Below are 14,612 nucleotides of genomic sequence, written 5' to 3'. Positions count from 1 at the left end.
ATAGGTCAGAAGGGACCAATATGATCATCTAGTCTGACCTCCTGCACAAGGCAGGCCACAGAACCCTACCCATCCACTTTTATAACAACCCCTAACCCAGGACTGAGTTATTGAGATCCTCAAAATTGGTTTTATATCTGATATATTAACCATAAGAATATAAGAAGGGCCATACTGGGTCTGTCCAAAGGTCCATCTAGCCCATTAGCCAGTCTTCTGATAGTAGCCAGTTCCAGGTGCCCCAGAGGGAATAATCAGAACAGAGAATCATTAAGTGATCCATCACTCACTCCCAGATATTGGCAAACAGACGCTAGAGACACAATCCCTGGCTAATAGCCATTGATGGATCTATTCTCCATGAATTTAACTAACTCTTTTTTGAACCCTGTTATGGTCTTGGCCTTCACAACATCCTCTGACAAGGAGTTCCACAGATGACTGTGTGTTGTGTGAAGAAATATCTTCTTTTATTTCTTTTAAACCTGCTTCCTATTAATTTTTTTCGATGACTCATAGTTCTTATGTTTTGAGAAGTAATAAACAACATTTCCGTATCTACTTGCTCTATACCAGTCATGATTTTATAGACCTCAATCACATCTCCACTTAGCCATCTCTTTTACAAGCTGAAAAACCACAATTTTATTAATCTCTCCTGATATGGAAGCTGTTCCATACCCCTAATTATTTCCGTTTCCCTTTTCTGAACCTCTTCCAATTCCAATATATCTTTTTTGAGATGGGGCAACGACATCTGCAAATGGTACTCAAGATGTGGTTATACCATAGATTTGTATAGAGTCAGTATGATTATTTCTGCCCTATTGTCTGTCCCAGAGGTAGGCAACCTATGACACGAGTGCTGAAGGCGACACACGAGCTGATTTTCAGTGGCACTCACACTGCCTGGGTTCTGGCCACCAGTCCAGGGGACTCTGAATTTTAATTTAATTTTAAATGAATCTTCTTAAACATTTTAGAAACCTTATTTACTTTACATACAACAATAGTTTGATTATATATTATAGACATAGAAAGAGACCTTCTAAAAACATTAAAATGTATGACTGGCACATGAAACCTTAAATGACAGTGAATAAACGAAGACTCGGAACACCACTGCTGAAAGGTTGCTGATCCTTGGTCTAGCTCTTTCTTAATTATTACCAACATTCTGTTCACTTTTTTGACTGCTGCTTCACATTGTATGGATGTTTTCAGAAACCTATCCCCAATGTCTCCTGAGGCCCATCTCCCTGCTCTTCCTCTTCCACCACGGCAGAAGGATAATCCCTGGCATTATCTGGGAAGGAAGGATGGCTTTGGCAGCTCTCAGAGAGGGAGATTAACAGCACACCTGCCCTTAATTTGATATTTACACATGTACATAGAGTCAATGGCAGAGGTGAGAACAGGTACTGGAAGTCTTGACCCCGCCAGGTATGGAATAGGTAATAAGACAGAAAAAATCAAATTGGTGCTTCATAAATCCATGGCACACCCACATATTGACTACTGCATGCATATGTGGTCGCACCATCACAAAAATATACTTTGGATTTGGAATAGGTACAGAGAAGTGAAACAGAAAAGATTATGGGTATGGAACATAGTCTGTATGAGGAAAGATTAAAAAAGCTGGGATTTTTCAGCTTGGAAAAGGGGGGATGTGTGAGGTGTCTATAGAATCATGAATGGTGTGGAGAAATTGAATACGGAAATGTTATTTACTCCTTCACATAACAGAAGAACTAGGGGTCACTCAATTAATAGGCAGCAGATTTAAAAGAAACAAAAGGAAGTATTTCTTCACAGTCAATCTGTGGAACTATTTGCCAGAAGATGTTGTGAAGGCAAAAACAAGAACAGGGTTGCAGCAGGAACTAGAAAAATTAATGAAGGATAGGTCCATCAATGGCTATTAGCCAGGATGGGCAGGGATGAAGTCCCTTCTCTTTGCTAGAAGCTGGGAGTGGGAGGCAGTTCATGAATCACTTCATGATTGCCCTGTTCTGTTCATTCGCTCTGAAGCTTGTGGCTTTGTCCAGTGTCAGAAGATAGGATACTGGGCTAGATGGACCATAGGTCTAACCCAGCGTGGCCATTCTGAGGTTCTTATATAGACCCCAGATGTATCTTCTCCCTGCTATAACATAGTAGACCCACTTGCCTGCCAGAGCTGAGAGAAAAACCATACGTCCTGACACCCTCTCTCTTGTTGAAGCAGCGGAAGAATTTTACCTTTGCATGTGGCATTGGTGTGAAACCAACTGCATCCAGTCCTGGGGTCCACATTTCAAAAAGCATACTGAGTAATTGGAGAGATGCAGAAAAGAGCCAGAAAAAATGATTGGAGGGTGTAGAAAATGTCTGACAGTGAGAGAGACTTAAAGAGTTTCATCTATTCAACTTATCAAAAAGATGATCCAGCGAGACTTTCATAGAGAGAAAACCATGGGTAATAACAGACTCTGCAATCTAGCAGAAAAAGTCAGAGCAAGGCCCTATGGTTGGAAGCTGAATCCAAAAAATTCCAGTAAGAGGTAAGGGTCAATTATTTGGTATTTAGGGTGTCAAGGTTTTTTCCCCACTTTGAACTTTAGAGTTCAAAAAGTGGGGACCTGCATGATTACTTTTAAGCTTAATTACTAGCTTAAATTTAGTACGCTGCCACCGGCCAGAAGTCTGTGTCTGGCACACTTTCTGTTCCCCCAAAACCTTCACAGGGGGAAGACCCAAATCCCTTGGGTCTTAAAACAAGGAGAAATTAACCAACACCTTCCTTTTCCCCCCAGACTCTCCCCTCCCTGGGTTGCCTTGAGAGGCTTACAAAGATCCAAACTCCTTGGATCTTAAAACAAAGAGGAATTAACCATCCCCCCTCCTTTTCCTCCCTCCAATCCCTGGTGAGTTTAGACTCAATCTCTTGGATTCTAAAACAAGGAAAAATCAATCAGGTTCTTAAAAAGAAAGCTTTTAATTAAAGAAAGAAAAGGTAAAAATTATCTCTGTAAAATCAGGATGGAAAATGCTTTACAGGGTACTCAGATTCATATAGACTAGAGGGACCCCCACCCTCTAGCCTGAGATTCTAAGTTACAGCAAACAGAGGTAAAAATCCTTCCAGCAAAAAGACACATTTACAAGTTAAGAAAACAAACATAAGACTAGTCCGCCTTGCCTGGCTATTACTTACTATTTGGAAACATGAAAGACTGATTTAGAAAGATTGGAAAAGCCTGGGTGTACGTCTTGTCCCTCTCAGTCCCGAGAGCGAACAACGAACCAAACAGCACAAACAAAGACTTCCCTCCACCAAGATTTTAAAGTATCTTGTCCCCCCATTGGTCCTCTGGTCAGGTGTCAGCCAGGTTCACTGAGCTTCTTAACCCTTTACAGGTAAAAGAGCCATTAACCCTTAACCATCTGTTTATGACACAGGGTGATTAACTATTTGGACGAACTGCGAAAAGAAGTGGTGTATTCTCCAACTCCCCGTGGCTGCACATCCAGACTGGGATGCTTTTCTGGCAGACCTGCTTAAGGGCTTGTCTACACATAAGATGTTACAATGGCACTGCCATAGTGTTTCAGTATAGACTCTAGCTGCGCTCATGGCCGGGGTTCTCCCATCAGCGTCGGTAATCCAGCTCCCCAAGAGGTGCTACCTAAGTTGATAGAAGAATTCCTCTAGTGACCTCATGCTATCTGCACTGGGGTTATATTGATATATTTGTTTACTATTAAAAAAAAAACCCTACAGTTTTATGTTGCATTAGCTGAGGCATAGCATTCAAGTCACAGGAGTATTCCTGTACTCGATGCTGGTTAGGCCTGAGTTGGAGTAGTGTGTTCAGTTTGGGTCACCAATGTATCAAAAGGATATAGAGAAACTGGAAAGTGTCCAGCAGCGAGAGACAAAGGGATAGAATACAAGCCATGAGAGTAAAGATTGAAGGAACTGAGTATGCTGAACTTGGAAAAGAGAAGATTGAGCGAGGACATGACAACTGTCTTCAGATAGTTGAAAGGCTGCAAAGCAAAGATGTAGAAAAAATGTTCTCCCTTGTCATAGTGGGTGGGATAAGAGGCACTGGGTTCAAACAACAGCAGAGCAGATGTAGATGAAATCTTAGGAAAAATTCCTAACTGTAAGAAAAGGAGGACAATGGAACAGATGCCTTGGAGGTTGTGGAAGGTGCTTCAATAGATGTTTTCCAAAGGAGGCGAGATAGCCTTTTGTCCTGGATGGCTTAGAAGCAACAAATCCTGAATCTTGGCATCAGGTTAGAGCGGATCACCATTTTGGTCCCTTCTCACCCTGTGGCTCTATGATTCTACTATGTAAAATCCTAGAGTAGACCAGGCCTTAGTCAAAGACAAGTTATGGAGCTCAATGCAGGGGTAACTGGGTAAAATTTAATGGCCTGTGTTATGCAGGAATTCAGAATGAATTATCTAATGGTCCCTTTTGGGCATTAAACACCATGCATCTATCTATTAAGAAAATAGATCAGGCATTTATTTTGACTGTCTCACAACACATGAACAAGGGAACGTTCAATTTCATTGGAAGTCTGAACATATAACACTGATAAAAGAAAACTGTTTACATAATCCATATTTGGCCTGTGGAACTCCTTACCAGAGACATTACTACAGCAAAGACTTAGCTGAATGGGATTCACAAATGGGTTGGCCGCTGTAGGTAGTTCTGGTGGCCCCACCATTAATTAAGGCTGTCTGACACCTTCCATTAGGAGACCTCATTTTCAATTGCTTATAACTTTACCAGCTTTAACCATTTAGATGGAAATTTCTCATGCTGGGTGTCTGCTTCGGCCTGATTTGTTTTTTGAACATTTCAGGCATAACAGTTAAGCCAAATAAAAGAATGAAGCTAGAATAAAATGTGTGTTGCCCATGTTGTAAAATTCTAATACTTGTTCCAGTGAGGAGCCCTAGTACCTCCGTGCTGTTCAGCAGATAACGGTGTCTGTGCATGAACACACAGCTGGCTCCTGAGCTCTTTACTCAATTCTTACTCCAAGGGGAGTTTTGCTTCAGTGGGGCCATAGCCTCAGAATTTGGCCTTGAATTGTACATCTATTGACACCTTTCATCCTAAAGGATCCACTGCGTAACTGAAATGCAGCCAATCAGAGCTGGAGGCCACCTGCCAGGGAAGCACAGGAAAGAGGGACATTTTGGCCAGTGATACTGGAACAAACCCATCTCCTGTGGCAAGGGCCTTGGGATGTTTAATGACAGCACAGAGCAGAAGGGACCCCAGACTTATTCTCTATCCCAGCACGCCCACATTGCACTGGGTTTGTCGATCAGGTGAGCTCCTCAGCAAGAGATAGATACCTGTAAATCCTGAGATGGAAGTGTCTTCCCTGGGAATCCCCCTCAGGTAGCCGTGTCCCACATCTCTCTCACCCCAGCATCTGCAGCAACATCGCATATCGAGAACTGATACAGGTGTGTGCACCATTTATAATACAGCTCTGTGCAATCCTAATGAGGTTTGCTCAGCCTCTGGGGAAAAGTGGCATCTGGATGTAAACAGACTGGAGACACTCTAGCCAATCTCTCTCTTTCCATTTCTGCGCTTCTGTGCTCTTTATCCAGCTTTAGGAGTAAACAATAATTAAGGGACCTTCCCAAAGGGAGATGTGAACTCATGGGCTCTGTGCTGAGTCAGAGAGGAATTGGCTGCTCTGTGTATCTGTGTATATTTTAAAATTATAGCTGATTAGTAAGAGAACTATGGATAATGGCTAGGTCTCTATATGGTCTGATATGTGTAAATGCCCAGGATGGATAGGCAGGTTCTAGACAGACAGCTCTGGAGACAGATGGCTGAGGGGAGACATGAGCACTCTCTGCAGGCACACAGGGCTGTTGCTAACGGATCAGGGATCAGTAATTCTCACCTGTAACTATGACCATGCAGTGCTGCACCTTTCATTAAAGTATCTTCAAAGCACCTAGCAAAGGAAAGTTACTGTGAACATATCCCCATTCTACAGATAGGTAAATTGAGGCACAGAGAGATTGGGTGGCAGTATGATAGGCAGAACCCAGCTCTGGCAGGGACTCTTTGTTGGATGAGATGCAGAGCAAAGGCTGGAAGAGGGAGCCTGAAACTTTGGCATCCTCTGAAGGTGAATCTCAGGTTTTCAGAACTAGCTGCAGTTTGTGAGCTCCCCTGTCCTGTGAGGTGCGAACTCTGGGACTCGTCTTCTGCTCCCACTCAGAAACCTGCCAATGCATCCCAGTCACTGGGGCCGCTATGGGGGAACAAATTTAGTAAAAGCAACACCAACATAATGTTCCTGTGGATAGAGAGCTGCTGGGGGCCTGTCCATGGGAAAGAGGCCAGGCCTTCCTCCCAGAGTTGCTGTGGAACAAGGGGGGCCCTCTGGACGGGATAGAGACTGGATCAGTGTTTGTGTAAGCGGGGGAATGGTCCAGCTATTGTGGGGAATTTTCCTGGCTTCTGTGCTACCCCGGTGAAGTGGGCTGGCGAAAGGATCTGAGTCCTCGCTCCCACTTCCTTTACCCAGAAGCCTCCCTGCCCTTGAGGACTCCCCTTCCACTCTGCTATCTGGCAGAGTCCTCGTAACCCCAACAAGGCTGGGCCCAGGATTCCTGGGGGGCCCAACCCCCAACCCTGCTGTGGTCACCTAGGACAAGGGCTAGGGTGTCCCCACTCTGGGATACTCTCTTTGCACTGTGCACCTCCCTGACCCACTGATCACATCATATAATTTAAAGCAAATACAAGTTATTTAATTAATAATTAATTTAAAAGAAGAATAAGGAAAAATGGGAAAGGTTAAATGAAAACACATCACCCTGCTCTGTGGCAGAGAGCATCACAAACAGTGTCTCTGGAATGTCAGGGCAGTTCACAGTCTGTTCCTTGTAGGTCCCAGGTCTCCTTCTCAGGCCCTGGCTGTGCTGCAGGGACGCTGCGGGCTGGACATTTGCTCTGGTGTTGGCCACATGCTCTCAGGCTCTGGGTGGCAGGACCCTTCTCCCCAGCTCACCCCCGCCCTGTCAGGGTTATGATCCCCCTCCATGTCTGGCCTGCAGAGCCTCTTGGCTGAGACGTCTCCCTGTGCTGGGCCCACTGCCCAGGGTCCCCCTCGCTCTCCCCAGCTGCTCACCGCACCCAGCTCCAGACTGCTCCAGACCCAGCTCTAGCTCCACTCTGCTTCAGCGTGACTGCTGCTGCTGCTCTGCCTTCAGCTCCCTGGGCTGCTTCTCTGGCCTCTCTGGCTCCAGCTCTGCTCCCAGGGCAGGTCTGCTCTGCAGGCTGCTTCTGTGACTCTGCTCTCTGCTCTAACTTGCTTCCTGGGCTGCTTATCTGGCCCTTCTGGCTCTGGTTGCTGCAACTCTCCTCCCAGGGCAGGTCTGCTCTCTCTGGACTGTGCTCTGGTTTTTTGGGCTGCAGCTCTGTGCCTAGCAGCTTAGCTTAGGCCCCTGCTCTCTCCTTAGCTCAGCCACACTCCATCTGACTCAGACAATTCCAGCTCACATGGAGGAGGGGATCCTCCTGACTCCTTGATTAGCCTGCCCACCCTGTCAATCAGGCTGATCTGGAGCACTGGCCTCTCCATATTGTTCTTGGAGACTGACAGTCTCAGGCCCCTGATTTCCCATTGACCCCTCCCTTTTTAGTGCTGGGAGCTAGCAACCAAACACCCCCACTGAATGTTAGTAAGGGGACAACAGTCCCCTTACATTTGCACTGGATTTGTTCTCTCTCTCTTGGTTCATTTCCTCCCAGTCTCTCCCAAGTGGAATTGAAATTGAATGTTCCAGGCTGAGTCAGACTTTCCAGCACTGCCCTGGCTGAAGGGCACTTGGATTCCCACAGCTGAACTCTGTGCCTGCTTCTCTGGCACAGAGTATTTCTCCAGTGTGGAGCACCTGGGGTTGTAAGCTCTGAAATGAGACTGGACAAATTATCCTGTCCAAGCCGAACAGGGGGCTGTATCCACCTGTATATAAGTTACTAACACCCTGTAGCTGTCAAAAATGTTTTCATCTTTGTCTGTAGCTAAAGGCAAAAGGGGTCGAGGCCCTGATTTGGCTGGATCACTGTGTTTATAATTTCTTATTATTATCTGTATTGTGGAAGACCTTGCAGCCACTCCCTTTACTCAGAGGCCTCCTTGACTTTGAGGACTCCCTTTCCACTCCCCTGTGTGACAGAGTCCTCGTAACCCCAACAAGGCTGGGCCCAGGATTCTTTGGGGGCTCAACCCCCAGCTTATTGTGGTAACTTATTCCAGGGGCTATGGTGTCCGCACTTTAGGGTGGTCTGTCTGCTCCGGGTACTTACCTGACCCACTGATCATTACATATAGTTCAAGTAAAGACAATTTATTAAACACCAACCAAATAAAAAAATAAGGAGATAATGGGAAAGGTTAAAGGAAAACCCAGATTCCCACCCTGTGGCATAGGAGACCCCCAAACTCCCATCTCTGGAATGTCAGGGCAGTTCACAGTCTGTCTCTCACACGGCCCAGGTCTCCTGTCCAGGCACTGGCTGTGCTGCAGGGATGCCACAGGTTGGGACCGAATGCCTAGACAGCAGTTCTGCAGAAAAGGACATAGGGGTCACAATGAATGAGAAGCTGGAAATGAGTGAACAGTGTGTCCTTGTTGCCAAGAAGGCTAACGGCATTTGGGGCTGTATAAGTAGGATCATTGCCATCAGATTGAGTGGCGTGATCATTCCCCTCTGTTTGACATTGGTGAGGCCTCATCTGGAGTACTGTGTCCAGTTTTGGGCTCCACACTACAAGAAGGGTGTAGAAAAATTGGAAAGAGTCCAGCGAAGGACAACAAAAATGTTTAGAGGACCGGAGCACATGATTTATGAGGAGAGGCTGAGGGAACTGGGATTGTTTAATCTGCAGAAGAGAAGAATGAGGTGGGGATTTGATAGCTGCATTCAGCTACCTGAAAGGGGGTTCCAAATAGGATGGATCTAGACTGTTCTCAGTAGTAGCAGATGACAGAACAAGCAGTAATGGTCTCAAGTTGCAGTGGGGGAGGTTTAGGTTGGATATTAGGAAAAAACTTTTTCCCATTGCTTCTTGTCCTGTCCTCAGAGGTTAAAAAGAACATTTTTCCCCCTCCTCCTTGTAACAACCTTTTACGTACTTGAAAACTGTTATCATGTCCCTTCCCCGTCTTCTCTTCTCCAGACTAAACAAACTCAATTTTTTAAATCTTCCCTCAATGGTCATATTGTCTAGACCTTTAATCATTTTTGTTGCTCTTCTCTGGTTTTTCTCCAATTTCTCCACATCTTTCTTGAAATGTGGCGCCCAGAACTGGACACAATACTCCAGTTGAGGCCCAATCAGTGCAGAGTAGAAAGGAAGAATGACTTCTCGTGTCTTTCTTACAGCACTCCTGCTCATACATCTCAGAACTATGTTTGCTTTTTTTGCAACAGTGTTACACTGTTGACTCATATTTTGCATATGATTCACTATGACCTCCAGATCCCTTTCTGCAGTGCTCCTTCCTAGGCAGTCATTGCCCATTTCGTCTGTATGCAACTGATTGTTCCTTCCTAAGTGCAGTAATATGAATTTTTCCTTATTGAATTTCATCCTATTTATTTCAGACCATTTCTCCAGTTTGTCCAAATCATTTTGAATTTTAATCCTATCCTCCATCATATCATCCCCTACATAAATTTGTCAAGCTCAGACTGGAAGCCAGTCATTGTGGATAGTTCCACAATATGCAGTGACAGTCAAATAAGCAAACACAATGTTGAGAATCATTAAGAAAGGAATTTCCGGTGGAAATGACAAATGATAACGATGTTCTAGACCAGTGGAAAGTGAAAGTCGTGTTGTGCTTCAGGCCCAGACAAGTGTGTTTATTAGTCCTGCTGCTCAGCAATCATGAGGTAGCTTTTCATAGCGGGAGGAGACAGCCGTCTGGATCCCTAACCTTTCTGGCCCTGATGTCACCGGCATGTGTTATGCTTATAAGAATCATATGGGATCTTTTTCAGGGGGAAAAGCAATACTCTACATTTATTGGAGATACAGCAATTAGCATATGCATTAAATCACACACACACATATACACATACACATACACACACACACACACAGTCCCCCCCAGTCAATGTTATAGTTACCAGTCCAGAGCAACCTAGTGGCCACCTAGGTTGATCGTGGGTACAGGGGAGCCAGGTTCTATCAGTCGTGACATGATGCTCTGGAGAAGTCTTGACAGGACGAACCAAAAATCTCATGGCAAAGCACCCTGTTTATATACTGATCTTCCTTCATTGGGACCAATGAGTTTTGCATCATCACGCTGTAATGAATCGTCGTTTGATGAGTGCTTGTTTTCTTAAATTGTTCTTCTCATTCTTTATTTTGTTCCTTCATCAGTCTCTCAGGGAGTTACCCCATGCTGGTTTTGATCAAAGCTATCTTGCCCCAATTGACAGGTGCCTGCCTCATCTTTAGAGTCGTTAATCTGCCCTCCTTTGACATCTGAATAGGGGCACGTTTCTATCTCCTGGCATCTTTATGTTGGTCCTTGGTTCCTCCCTAGAACATCTGGTCCGGTTATGACCATCACACTTATCTTTTAACACACATATTTCTCATTCACACATAAAACAGGATTGATTTACACAGAACATTTGACCAGGAACATCGGATTGCAATGCAGTAGAAAACAATCATTGCATTCTTTTACTTATTACAAAATGCTAATTTTAAACCTACAACAAAGCAGTGACCCTAAAGGTCTATTACTGCCTTGAAATCAACTTCAGATACAAGATTCTGACTGATGCATCTTTACCAATGGCACACGAGGTCATTCCTTTCTGGTTTCAGAAAGGGTGGCCGGCAGAATATGGTCAGATCATATCACACATAAATATACTTAATTCATGCTACAGTATGATTCTATATTGTTCATTTTAACTTATACATAATACAAAAAATTCTAGTACTACACATGGACCTTGCTCCCCAGCCGCTGACCGGTCCCATGGGCTTCAGGCTGGTTTGACACCCAAGAAGTGGAGCATCCTCTGCCGGATCCCCGGGGTTCTCACCTCGTAGATGATGGGGTTCATCATGGGAGGGAAGAGCAGGTACATGTTGGCAATGAGGATGTGAACGTGGGGAGCCACGTGGCCGAAGAGGTGGGAGAGGAAGGAGAAGAACGCAGGAGTGTAAAACACCAGCAGGACGCAGACTTGAGAGCTGCAGGTCCTGAGGGACTTGCGCCCTGCCTCCTTGGAAGGGAGTCTGAAAACAGCCCGAAGAATCAGGATTAAGGAAAGGACAATGAGGATAAAACCTAACCCCGCGGTGAGAAATGCCACGACCAGACTATGGGCACTCATAACCATTGTGTCTGCACAGGCCAGTTTCACCAGTGCCATGAACTCACAATAGGTTTGAGAAATGACATTGGTCCTGCAGTATGGGAGCCGCTGCAGCAGGAATAGATGTGGGCCCAGTAACACAGCCCCCCTCATCACAATACCCAGCCCTATCTTGGCTACAACCTGATTGGTCAGAATGGCCGAGTGTCGCAGCGGGTTACAGATAGAGACATAGCGATCGAAGGACATGGCCAGCATGAACCCAGACTCCATGGTACTAATTGAATGAATCAAATAAATCTGGGCCAGGCAAGCATTGGTGTGAATGGCCTGGTCCCTGAACCAGAAAATGCAGAGGGTTTTGGGCAGGGTGGTGGTGGATATGACCAGGTTGGCGAGCGCCAGCATGGAAAGGAAAAGGTACATGGGCTCATGGAGGCTTGGTTCAGTCTTGATAACAGCCAGGAGGAGGCCGTTCCCCAGGAGGGACAGAATGTAGACGGAGCAGAAGGGGATGGAGATCCAGACGTGTGCCGCCTCCAGCCCCGGGATGCCGAGGAGGATGAAGGTGGAGGGGTGGGTCATGGTCCAGTTTGAAGGTGCTATGGTGGATCCAGTTGGGTGCATTCAGTTCCACTGCATGGTTGCTTCCTGCCCCTGTAACTAACCATGAAAACAATCATTAACATGACAAGGTGGCATTTTCTCAGCATTACTTCTTTATCTATCCTGAGCTAATAGCACACTAAGAGTGAGTAGCAAATAACCTTTTTCTTGGTTCCTGCACTGCAGACATTCCACCTTCATTACCGTGGCTTTTAGTGGTAATTAAGGGCTCTGTAGCAGTTCAAAGCTGTGATTCTTTTTCTCTACACTCTTCTCATTAGATGCACTATGAACTGTCCATGAAAAATCTGGTGGCCCAGACTGAGCCACGGCCCAGACTGCCAGGGTCACCCAACCTGAACCCTGTGGGGGCTGGGGGAGGGGTGCCTATCCCGCATCCTCAGTTTTGGAGCTACTGTGGCGGGAAGAGACGTCCCTCTGCCACAGCCCAGGTGCTGCTGTGGGGAGAGAGAATTGGGGGAGGTCCTCTCTCTCTGCCAAATCCCCAGCGCACCCTTCTGCACCCGAGACCCCCTCATCCCCAGCCGCACCCCAGAACCCGCATCCCCAGCCGGAGCCCTCACCCCCTGCATCCCTGCCTGAGCCCTGAGCTCTTGATCCCCAGCCTCACTGTACAGCCTGCAACCTCAGCCACAGGCCTCACACCCCTGCACCCCAACCCTCTGCCCCAGCCCTGAGCCCCCTTCCACACTCCAAACCACTTGTCCCCACCCCCTGCACATGAATTTTGTTATGTGCACCGATATGGAGGTGATATGTCACACATCACCTCCATATCAGTGCACATAACAAAAATTAATTCTGCACATGGGTGGCAAAAATTTGAGGGAACACTGGTCCTGAGCTGTTGGAAGTGGGCAGAGAGACATTAGAGTTGTACCCATTTACACCTACTGGAGACATGGCCCATTGCGGCTAGCTGAAAGAGGGACTTGATTTGAACCGTTTTTACTAATTGTGCATTGCCTCCTGAATACCTGCGGCAAGGGAGGGGAGGGAAAGTGATATGAACATTACCATACATGTGGGTAAAGGATTTGGATGGCTCAGGCCTGATTCTTGTGGGACAACAGGGGCTAATTAATCCCTTGGAAGGAATCTCAGCAAAGAGGATGGAGTGGAGCAGGCCTGGAACACTCAGCTGCCCTCCCTGTCCTTAGAGGCAGCCTCTGTCTGTCAGAGATGAGGCCTATTGGAATGGCCTGGGGGATTGTAGATTGGCTCCCCCTAAGCTTTCTCCGGGGCTGTCATGCCAGCATCAATTTCAGCAATGAATTCAGGTGAGAAGGGCAAACCGTTCCGCCGGACTGTTCTGTTGTGTCAAAAGTCTCTTTCTGCAGGATTCACAGCTAGGGTGAAGCTGCCCTGTCAGGGCTATCCTTAGGATTTATGGGGCCCTATGCAGTATTATTAAACTGGTGCCCCTACACCTGGCGGCAGCCCGGGTTGGCATGTGTATATTAGATGGGGAGGGGTTGAAAGATTTATTTAAAAAACTGTATGTCTGAAGATCCAAGCATTTAAGGCTAAAGAGAAATCCTCAGATCATGCATCTAAAAATCTATGCAAAGATTTTTTAGTGACATGATGTTATAATCTTCAACAACACACCAATGAAATATATTTGAGAGCAGATTTTATATGAAGGTCCTGTAGACTAACACGTTCTTCTGAGTAAATATCACAGTAATGCACCACTGGTTTTGTCAGAACTTTCAGAAACCAACAGTCTATACCTGGGGGTTGGCAAATGCCTGTTAAATGGCTTCATTACCCCTTGAATGGCTCTTTAACAGTTTCAGTGTTGAGCTAATAGGTCTGGCAGGCTGGAGGCTTTTTCACTTTTAAGTACTAGATCCCCTCTGCAAGAAGACTCACCAGGCTGCAGCAGCCAGCTGTGGTGGGAGCCTGCAGGAAGGCTCAGAACAGGGACAGGGAAAGGTTGTGGGGAGGTAGGACACTAAGACCCAGGGGTGCCCCAAATTTTCTGTGCCCTGTGCAGCCACATGTGCTGCCTATGCCTAAGGATGGTCCTGGTAGCAGGAGATACAGGACTGAGCCCTGCATATTCCTGGGAGAGTTGTGGCCCTTCTCACAGCCCTGCCTTTTGGAGGAAGGAACAGGAGGTTCATACCAGGGGTCTGACCTGGGAGCTCTCTGAGCCCAGGAGTCTTATGGACATTGGTGGGAGCTTTGCACACAAAGCACCCAAAGGACTGGTACCAAATGATTTCATGATGAGAATGCAGGGCACACCTTGCCTACTTCTCCCCCGGTGACGTTCTCACTCCTCCATCTGGTTTCTGTGGGTTTGTCTACACAGCAGCTGGAGACGTTGCTCCCATCTTTGAGAGAGCCAGCATGTGAAATGCAGCAGGGTAGCTGTGGCCACGTGAGGGGCCAAGCTCAAGCCCATCAGAACCCCTATCTGTGTATTTGGGAGGCTGGCGTGTCCCACTGCTCACACCGCGGCAGCTACTCTTCTGTTTGTAGGGAGTGAGCTGGGTCAGAGCTAGCGTGGGAACATCTCCCCAAGTTGGGAATTCCTCCCACAGATGTAGCCTGCCTTCCTCCAATG

The 14,612-nt window shown here is 46.5% G+C and overlaps 1 protein-coding gene across 1 annotated transcript; it reads right to left on the bottom strand.

Annotated features, from left to right (window-relative positions):
- Positions 1-11,071: 11,071 nt before the first annotated feature.
- Positions 11,072-12,034, bottom strand: LOC115643272 (olfactory receptor 52K2-like). Its single transcript, XM_030547153.1, has one exon. The coding sequence runs from the start codon at positions 12,032-12,034 to the stop codon at positions 11,072-11,074; it is 963 nt and encodes a 320-aa protein (XP_030403013.1).
- Between the last annotated feature and the right edge of the window lie 2,578 nt (positions 12,035-14,612).

Source organism: Gopherus evgoodei, unplaced genomic scaffold (assembly GCF_007399415.2).
Source record: "Gopherus evgoodei ecotype Sinaloan lineage unplaced genomic scaffold, rGopEvg1_v1.p scaffold_56_arrow_ctg1, whole genome shotgun sequence".
Lineage (NCBI taxonomy): Eukaryota > Metazoa > Chordata > Testudines > Testudinidae > Gopherus > Gopherus evgoodei.
The sequence above is the reverse complement of the archived record's forward strand: the minus strand, read 5'-3'. Positions and strand labels throughout refer to the sequence as shown.